Source organism: Cololabis saira, chromosome 9 (genome assembly GCF_033807715.1).
Source record: "Cololabis saira isolate AMF1-May2022 chromosome 9, fColSai1.1, whole genome shotgun sequence".
In the NCBI taxonomy this organism is placed as follows: Eukaryota; Metazoa; Chordata; class Actinopteri; order Beloniformes; family Belonidae; genus Cololabis; species Cololabis saira.
In genome coordinates this window covers 13,643,020-13,653,233 of record NC_084595.1, presented here as the reverse complement: position 1 = coordinate 13,653,233, position 10,214 = coordinate 13,643,020, and the positions used below count along the sequence as shown (strand labels likewise).

At 44.3% G+C, this 10,214-nt stretch overlaps 1 protein-coding gene across 1 annotated transcript; it reads right to left on the bottom strand.

Annotated features, from left to right (window-relative positions):
* Positions 1–540: 540 nt before the first annotated feature.
* LOC133451463 (gamma-crystallin M2-like) lies at positions 541–1,512 on the bottom strand. The gene is made up of 3 exons (XM_061730518.1): positions 1,382–1,512; positions 950–1,192; positions 541–865 (listed from the first exon to the last, which is right to left on the bottom strand). Exons 1-3 carry the CDS (start codon positions 1,412–1,414, stop codon positions 578–580), a joined length of 564 nt encoding a protein of 187 aa, XP_061586502.1. The 5' UTR covers positions 1,415–1,512; the 3' UTR covers positions 541–577.
* Between the last annotated feature and the right edge of the window lie 8,702 nt (positions 1,513–10,214).

Below are 10,214 nucleotides of genomic sequence, written 5' to 3'. Positions count from 1 at the left end.
GGTGCGCCGTATATGTGTTTTAAATACAGAAATGACACACAAAACTGAGGGTGCGACTTTCCACATGGCATGCCGAATGGTCGCGAAAATACGGTAGTTCAAAGTGAAAATGGTGAACTACGAACGTGAACTATTCATTTTTAAACTTTGAACTAGGTCATGAGAAGTATGAACTTGCACAACACTGTGTAGTGGATAGTACAGGGCCAGGTCGGAGAGAGACGACGTGCGTCAGCCTGTGCATTGCCTTTGTTCCCCTTTAACCGCCCAGTCGTTGGATGAAGCAAGGGGTTCATCGAGATATTTTCATTCACCTAACCCTAACCCCCTAACCTTGCTGAGGTCAGTAACTACTTCATTTTCTCTTAGAAGACTGGAAGTAAACAAATACAATGTCCTTTGAAATGTATAATTGATACTGTTGGAGTCATCATCTGTTTGCTACTTCTTGAGTTATTGTCATACATCATAGTTTGTCACTGGTGGAAAAACAATCTTAATAATTGGAACTTAAAATAAACAAGTGAAACGTTCTAGAAGTTCAGTTCATGACAGCTTTATTAGGTTCACAGAGAGTTTAGTAGCAGGAGTCAGTGATGCGCTTCATGCTCCTGATGCTGCTCATGCTGCTCATGCCCATGCCCATGTTCATGAAGCTACGGTACTCGCCAGGCCTCATGTACATCATCCTGCCTCTGAAGTGGGGCTGCTCGTACATCAGCCAGTGGCCGTCCATCACGTTGGCGGACATGCAGTTGGACATGCGGTAGCGATCCATGATGTTCTCACAGTCCTCCATACACTCGTGCATCTGACCTCCGAATTGCTCCCTCTCATAGATCCTCATCCTGTAGGATCCCCTGTGCTGTGTTGGGGTGATAAAGGTTAACTGAGGATATTCTTCTCACTCACAGTAAAAGTGTGGGATGGGGGGAGGGGCGTTGCTTACCATGGGGATCATGCGGCAGGACCTGATGCAGTCGCTCATGCCCATCATGCTCATGTAGTCGGCGTACTCGCCTCTCCTCATGAAGTACTGGTTGCCCATGTAGTTGTTGCGGTCGTACACCATGAAGCAGCCCCTCTCAACCCGGCAGGAGTGGCACCTGTTCATGACGGAGGACATGTCGGCGCAGTCGCTCATGCACTCGTAGGAGCGGCCCTGGAAGTTCCTGTCCTCGTAGAAGACGATCTGAGGGAGGTGACGTCAGTTAGCACGCAGGAGTCGCATCATCTCCACCAGGTTTAATCATTTGTACATTATTTGGGCATGTTTGGGAATATTCATGTTGGAAATAAAATATTTGGTACAAGAAGGGTCATTTCCAGAAAGTTAATTGAATCTTGATGTTCCACAAACATCCCGGGAACACGGACGTACCTTGCTCATCATGTTCATCCCGCTGGAGGTCATCTTGCTGGTCTGTGGGCTGTTTCTGCTCTTTCTGCTGCTGGAGCTGCTGCTGCTGTTCTTGCTCTTGCACCGAACTGTGTCATACCTGGTTTAACCCTTTCCTTTTATACCTGACACACCGACCGGCCCATTGTCCAAACGCCCTGAGCCAGCAGCAATGTCATGGAAATGCACAGAAAACATGGGACAGTTCACATGTCCGGAGGCCAGCGCGCCCACAAATCCTTTCAGCGGCATTGACTCACACAGTGGGGGCTCACGGTGTTGTGCCACAAAGGGGGTGCTGGTTCAGTTATTAATGAGTTATTAATAATCGTCTTACAATAGTTAATAATAATTAATAAAGAAGATTACTTACCAAAATGCAGTGTGGAACCTTCAGGGCCTTCTACGCCTTCAAGAAAAGGCCTAAAAATGATAAGAAATAATAATAAATGTAATAATAATAATAATAATGATAATACTAATAAAGTATCCAATAAATTTTTTTTATTTTTTTCTATCTCATTTAATTTAATACAATATATTTAACAGATTTTCTCTCATCTATGTTCTAAAATTAAGTTTACTGTCAATTTCATGTCCTTAAAACCTGTTGTCCAATCAGAATCTTCTGTCTCTATTAAGGCCCGGTTAGCTGGCTCATTCATTGGTTAGGACTTCACAAATCCCGGGGAAGACCAAGCTATGTGTTTTGGTGTGGAGAGTGACGGGAAAATCGACCAATCACGGTTTGATTTTAAGTGGGTGGGAATAAAACAAAAGATCATAGGCCTTCATGAAGTCCGAACATCAAATCTCTGCAGAGTGGTGAGAGACGGTTGAGAGACGAAGTTAAACGGCGGAAGACGAGAGTAACAATTTATTGTACTGATTTATTTTCTCTGTGATGAGGTGAAGGCCCAGCGGTAGTGCTCACGGTTTGCCACTGCCAAAATGAATTATCAAAATGAATTAATCAAAACGGGGCACCACCTGACTTGTCAGGAAAATAATAACTAAACAGCAAAATCAGTCTCAAAGTAGCTGTTATTCCATACGTGCCAGCCTGTTGCCAGGGGGAGTGTTACAGAATAACAAAGAAGGAAGGAGTCCAACACACCAGCAACCAGCAACCAGCAGCTTTGACAAATGTGTATAAAATAAACACAAACAACTTCTCTCATTCAAATGAATCAGAATGTATTTACACAAGTGTTAAAATATAATAAACACTTGGGATAAATTCCGATACCTACTATTTATACTACAAATAAACAACAGCTAACTAACAATAACACAAACTTCAGATTATATACGTGTGTGACTGTTTGTGTGTGTGTGTGTGTGTGTGTGTGTGTGTGTGTGTGTGTGTGTGTGTGTGTGTGTGTGTGTGTGTGTGTGTGTGTGTGTGTGTGTGTGTGTGTGTGTGTGTGTGTGTGTGTGTGTGTGTGTGTGTGTCAGTGTGTGTTCATACACATGGTAAGGCAAAAGAAAAGATGGCTGACCAAGTCACGAGATTTCATCTCATCCAGTGAAAAAACAAACTTGGAGGCTACCGGAAAACCCAGTTCTTCTGATGTTTCCACACAGAGACGCACCAATGTGAAACTAAGGGTGCTTTCACATCTGTCCCGTTTGGAGCAGTTGTTCCGGAACAGGGAGCATTTCCCCCTAAAGAGCGGATCATTTGGTATATCTCAGGGGTATTCAACTAAAACTTTAAGAGGTCCAGATAAAGAAAATTTACTCAAGCGGAGGTCCAGAACATCATAATCAGTACTTGAGTTGAGGGGGGATAGCATTTAGGGCGGCAGTAGCTCAGGTGGTAGAGCGGGTCGTCCAATGATCCAAAGGTCGGCGGTTCGAATCCCGCTCCATCCCAGTTACTGTCGTAGTGTCCTTGGGCAAGACACTTTACCCAGCTTGCCCCGTGTGAATGTGTATGAATGTTGGTGGTGGTCGGAGGGGCCGTTTGGCACGGAATGGCAGCCACGCTTCTGTCAGTCTGCCCCAGGGCAGCTGTGGCTACAAATGTAGCTTACCACCACCAGTGAGAATGGGTATGAATGAATAATGGTCTAAGTGTAGCACTTTGAGATTCATTGAATGGAAAGTGCGTTACAAGTTAAATGCATTATTATTATTATTATTATCCCCCTGAAATAAAAACGGTCAAAATCATCCCCCCTGTAAAACTGCCATCCCCCCTTTCCATCCCTTATGTCATTTCATCAATGAATGTGGTATTACTGCTATTTCAACATTTAGAGTCATCACTAGAAAAATAACACCAGAAAAATTACTTATTTGACAGTTTTCACCTGTTTCAAGTAAATTTTCACTTGAAATAAGTAGGAAAATCTGCCAGTGGGACAAGATTTATCTTCTTATTACAAGCAAAAAAATCTTGTTCCACTGGTAGATTTTTTTTTTTTCAAGATTTTTCTTTTTTCAAGTGGAAATCAGTGAGACTTGTTTTAAGTGTAATGAGATTTTTTTTACTAAAAATTAGACATTTTAACTAGAAATAAGACAAATATTCTTGTTAAGATTTTGAGTTTTTGCAGTGATCCATTTTACTTATCCTGTGAAAGACAGAGGCATATTGATAAGTTCAGAAAACTGTTTTTTATTTTTGTGTTTTGATGTATTTGATGTAAGCCCAGTGGATATTTAAAGCTTACAGAAGGCTGCATTTACCTGCTGCTATGTCATTCCTGACAAGACATGAGTACTGATCATAATATATATTATTATCATATATATATATATATATATATATATATATATATATATATGTATATATATTCAAGTAACCTCATAGTTGTATCAACATCTGCATCTAACTGTTAAATTAAACAAAGTACATTTCAAAAATATTTGCCACTTAACATGTGTAACTTGAATTATACATAACATTTTTTTCTCTTATTAGATTAAAGTAGGACTGCAATAAAAAATCAAATAGATTTTATTTTATTTTTCAAATGCTATTTTATTTTATTTCTCTAACAGCAGCTTGAATTTCCTTTTTTCTTTGTTAACTGTCTCAACACATTTTTATAATGAATATAAACACAACACAAACAAATAAAGGGAACCTATTATGAAAAACGCGTTTTTTCTTGTTTTAACATATATAAAGTGGTCTCCCCTCGCCCTGCAAGCACAGAGAAGATAAAATACCATGGAATTCTGCAGGGTCTGCTCCCCCCCCTGACTGAGTCTTCCAGTGTCACGTGACCTTTTTTTGAGCCATTCTGAATCTGCGCCTATGGTGACGTCACCATAGGCGCTCATTTCCATAGGTTCAGCCTGCGCTGCTGAAACCACGCCCACAACCAGCTCTGTCCGCAGGCTGGAGTGGTCCATCCTTCAGCCAGTCGGATCCGCGGCGCCATGGCGCCGCGGATCCGGGTTAAATCATCCAGGTTCCCGGGTGGTTTGGGAGCTGGGTCCTCGGGGGTCCGTCCCAGGTCGGATCAGCTTCACCCTCCGAGATTTTCAGCCAAATCTGTCGGTTTGATCCCCGGTAACGGGCGATGCGCAGCGGATGCGCAGCGGATGCGCTCCGGAGCCGATCTGTGCGCCCGCCGTGGGGTTGCGGCGCCCGTCGGGCAGCATCCGCCGGGCAGATCCGGCTGAAATTCCGCTGGTCGGTCCCCGGGAGTCCCTGCTACCAGTCCAGGTGGGTTCCTGCGGTCCCGGCCGGTCGGAACCGGTCAGATTCCCCCGTTAAAGCCGCGGTGATGCGCGCTGCTCCAGCCTACTTCCTGGTTCCCAAAGCGCGGTCCGTCCGACTAAATTGTCCAGGTTCCCAGGCGCTTTGGGAGCAGGGATTTCTGGGGTACGTCCCAGGCTGGATCAGCTTCACCCTCCGAGATTTTCAGCGAAATCTGTCGGTTTGATCACCGGTAACGGGCGATGCGCCCCGGAGCCACGCAGGGCGCCCGGCGTGGCTCCGGGGCCAGCGTTCAGCATCCGCCGGGCAGATCCGGCTGAAATAGTGCATAAATGTTATTTATATACAACTCATATTTTATTTTTTTAACAATAAAGTTGCCATTTGTGAAAATTCAGTGTTGTGATAATTTACAGGCTCGGGCTGCTCTGGCGGAGCGAGGTTTATTCTCCTCCCCTGCTACACGTCATTCAGGGAGCCAATCAGCACAGAGCCTCATTATCATACCCCCCCCTTCCCTTAGAATGAAGCACAGAAAAAGAGGTTAGAAGCGGTAAAACTAGCGACAGGCCCACAGGCTGGATTTCTGATTTATGTAGAAAAAAACAAGCTTTAGATTGTTTTTAAGACATTCAAGGCCTGTTTAAAATATACATTAAATGCCATAATATGTCCCCTTTAACAATCAAACGGGTTTACATTTTTTTTCTTCCCCTCTTATAATCTTATGCCCCCACTTTCTTTCGTTCAGTGAGAGAACTGAGCTCTAATTTCTCCTGCCAGGACTTTAAATCTGGGCTGGATGGTGTCAGGATCTCATACATATGAGAAGGTGCTCATTGGTGAACCTGGAACAATACTTAGTTTTAATTATGTTCATTGTGGAGAAAGCTGCAGGTTGACCCAAACATGGGCAGGGTGTTTTAAGATGGTCAGCTTATTTTCTGTGACTTCAGTTCAGACTTGAGTTAATATGTTTGATGAAAAATTTTACTGTGTTTTGTCTCAGTGGCGTTTCACATTAGCATTTTTAATGGGAGCCACAGTCTCTGAACGTATGAGACACACTGGTTTTGTGTCCCAGTGGGAAGACTGAACAAGGATGAATCTGTCCATTCCGGGTTGAAAGCTTTATTTTCACTGTCCACTTTTCTCTTCTTAAGCCTGATTTATGGTTCCACGTTAAATCGACGCATAGCCTACCCAGAGCCTACGGCGAAGGGTACGCAGCGACGCGCACCGTACGTTGGTGTAACGCGGAACCATAAATCAGCCTTTAGAAATCGCCATTGTCTCTGTCTCCTGCTCACTTGTCTCTCCGTCTTTCTTCTTGTCTGCAGCTCACTCGTCTCTCCGTGTCATCGCTAAATTCCCTTTCCACCTGTTATGCGCCTCACGCTGTTTACACAGATCTGATTGGCTGAGCAGCATCATGTGGGATGGCTTAAACTCGTAGGCAATTGGTCTGTAAGGTCTGCTAAACAAATGCCGTAAAGAATAGTAAAGCTGCGCTGGTTAAAATAGAAGTGCCCCGTCAAAATGTAGAATCCCTCGGTAATTTATTGATTACAGGTCTGGGTCCGCGGAGGACGGCGTCTGGGTCCGGACCCGGACCGCGGTCCGCCAGTTAGTGACTTCTGGTATATCTGAACACAGCAATCGTGCTCGGATGTGGCACAAAACAAGCGAGCCGAGATCGCCTAGGAGAGGTGGTCTCGGCTCGATTCCATTCGAGACCTGGAGCGGATCGTTTTTTTTTTATTTGGAATGAGAACATAATCGACACAGCAACTGAAACAACTCCATTCATGTGTATGTGCGACCGCGGCGCAAGGAGAAGAGTCGGCGCCTAGCCTTCACAACCTTCTCTCCGTGAAGAGATGTTGTCACAGCGTGGCATGGGGAAATTAAAAAATGTTCAATTCAGGCAGGGTTTGCGCAGCGCAAACGCCACGGCAGGCGGCCTCTCGCCAGCAGAACGGTCTGCTCTTGCGCCGGTAGCACATAAATGAATGGGAAAGCCGGCGGCGGCGGTCTGCGCTTTGCACCCTCTCTGTGAAAGGGACTTGTTGTTTATCCCGGGGTGCGGAAGAGGAAACTCCTTCCGCGTTCATTTCTGACCAATCAGAGAACAGCTGGGTCGCGCATGGCATTTGTTAACAGCTTTGAACCGCTACAGACGTTTGCCTTGTGAACACAAACCCCACAAACAAGAACAAAACAACGATTTAGCCCCTGAATCGGAACAAAACAAACGGGCCACAGGTGTGAAAGCACCCTAACTTCACATGTGCGCTCTGGTCATTCAACTGGGAAATGAGGAAGGGCTTTGTTTTCTGTTGTGGAAGAACATGTCATCAAGATCCAGCAACGTGGATGGAGCTGTACACCCTGGGTGGGGTTGGTGAAAGGTTGAAAGTTTGCATGTTCTCCCCGTGTTCCCTTGGGTAGTTAATGTGAGCTACCCTCACAAAAACATGCACACAGTCCTGGGCTATACATGCCCCCTCTGGCCAACCGGGGCGCCAGATGGGGTGGGAGGATCCGGCCGGAATAACGTGATCCTTCCACGCGCTACGTCAGGCCAGAGAAACCCCACCCTGTCTGGTGAAAAGATGCGGCCTGCTCACTCCTCAGGATAAGGAGGAGACCTGAGCTCAGTGCAGGGCCCTCCCGGGGTTGGTAGAGGATGGCAATGCCCAGGACTGTCACTTAGGTAGGGGCACTGGGTGGTATAATGGGAAAAAATCGTGGATAAAAATATTAAAAAGAGGCCTCAGAACTAAGCCTCAGAATTGAAATCAAGTCTTTCCATGTTCATCACAGAACTGTGGCCCAACAACGGGGAGGCTGGACAGGTGGGACAGCTAGACACATGTGCAGCAAATTACGGCAGGTCAGTAAACACAGTAGGGGAAGACAAACATGGACAAAAAAATGAAGTGATCTAAAATAAAGGAAGTACCACAACCAGTATAAAACCTGATGAAAGTCGCTAACAAACAATACAAACATGACGGGACACTAGACCACATCCTTCTTTTCTTTCACAGCTTCCAGAATCTTCTGATGCACCAAGATCCAGTTATGTCTCCTAAGAAGGCTCAGTTTATAAAAATGAATGTTTTGATTCTTAGGAAGTGAAGTTTTTTCCAGGTTTCTGTTGGCACAAAAAAAATCAAAAAAGAAGGCATCTTGTTTTGCAGAACTGAGGTGTGCAACACTTAACTGCAGAGAAGAAGAAAGCGGACTGATGCCCGTAATGTAAACGTGGACATAGCAACGGGCTTACATCCCACCTTCCCACCTTCGTCCAGCCTCCCCGTTGTTGGGCCACAGTTCTGTGTTGAAGATGGAAAGACTTGATTTCAATTCTGAGGCTTAGTTCTGAGGCCTAACCCTGAGGCGAGGATGTAAGAGGATGTTTCTCGCCTAACCCTAACCCCTAACCCCAACACGAACTTAACATCAGTAAACTACTATGATGAATAACTTCTTCTGTATCTTACTGTGTCACAATCCTTTAGAAATATACTCTGGTAATTCCAATTCACCTTGAAAGCCTCATTCAGGGACAACCTCATTCAACCCGTGTTTACCAAGACATTCAAGACTCCATTTTCCTCTTTCTTTCCCTCACGGTGCAAGGGAGTGAGAGAGGCAGGGTATACTGCCCTGTCTGGCGGGGGAGAGGCCAGACGGCTCTCCTTGATGATGATCCTGCTTCTTCTCAACCAAACGAGGAGCTAAATTAATTCACGAGCCTTTTACCCAAGACCTTAACGTGGAACTTAACCCCATTGGATTGGGAAACTGAAATCCAAGATCAACCCTGGCTCTAACCCTAAGGTGGTTCCTACAACCTAACTCGAGTATTTAGAGCGTAACCCCTGGCAATGGGCCAAAATTATCTCGTTACTTCTCCTACATCTTGAATTAGTACATAACCCTGGTAAAAGGCAACAATTAATTCTTGTTAGTTCCACAACTCTATGGGAGGTTCCCATATTTTTACAACCATTCTTTTGTAGTGGATAGTACGGGGCCAGGTCGGAGAGCTGCGTCGGCCGGTGCATTGCCTTTGTTCCCCTTTAACCAGGGGTGAAAGTAAGCTGGATCGGTCCGGAACGCGGATCCGGAAAGAAATATAGACCCGGGATCGCATAGGAAAGCGTTTTGAGTAGAGTAGGAGTAGAGAAAAGAATGGAGAGGACAGATGATCCACCTGTGTTATTCCCAGTTTACTGATGCTCACAACATGAGCAGAAACTAATCAAATGTTAACTAGAAGACAAACGTTTCCCTTTATCTAACGCTGCCAGTTTGTCCCTCAGCCCAGACCTTTTCGGTCAAAATAATCACCATGTTGACCAAAGAAAAACCTGTAAATGTTTATTATTTTGCTTAGTGATTTTCATGCTTAAAATTGACCGAAATAAAGATGAACTAACTAACTAACATTACATTGGAAATTATAAAAAAAAAAAAATGTATTTATTTGGGACAATGTATATTGATAGCCAACACATAAAGCAGTGTAAATACACCGGATTTAGGATGAACCATTTAATTTATGTAGGCTATTAGCTAGCTCTGTGCAGCTCTCATCTAGAACATTACATGAGAATTTGAGAATAGCCTTTTTACAGTACTCTGAATTAGGTAAACAAGACTAGTTTTACTATACTTATAAATTAGAAGTATAATAAAACTAGTCTTGTCTTACTACATAATTTAAAATTGTAAAACTGAATTTGTGTCTGAGGTTGGGGCCGTGGGGGGGGGGGGGGGGGGGGAGGGGGGGGGGGTTAGTTCCTACAAGAACTTTATCGTACTTTCACCCCTGCCTTTTAATGCCCAGTCGTCGGATGAGGCAGGTGGTTCATATTCATTCATATTTTCATTCACCTATGCCTAAAACCCTAACCTTGCTGAGGTCAGTAACTAGTTAATTTTCTCTTAGAAGACTGAAAGTAAACAAATAAAATGTCCTTTGAAGTGTATAATTGATCCTGTTGGAGTGGTCATCTGTTTGCTACTTCTTGAGTTATTGTCATACATTATTGTGTTTGTCACTGGTGGAAAAACAATCTTAATAATTGGAACTTAAAATAAACAAGTGAAACGGTCTAGAAG

What these genes read in the sequence shown, in the direction of transcription:
- LOC133451463 (XM_061730518.1), bottom strand. Translation starts at nt 1,414, where the DNA reads ATGACCTCCAGCGGGATGAACATGATGAGCAAG. An exon ending in GGATGAACATGATGAGCAAG is followed by an intron (nt 1,193 to 1,381) that starts GTACGTCCGTGT and finishes CACCTCCCTCAG; the next exon opens with ATCGTCTTCTACGAGGACAG. An exon ending in CCTGCCGCATGATCCCCATG is followed by an intron (nt 866 to 949) that starts GTAAGCAACGCC and finishes ACCCCAACACAG; the next exon opens with CACAGGGGATCCTACAGGAT.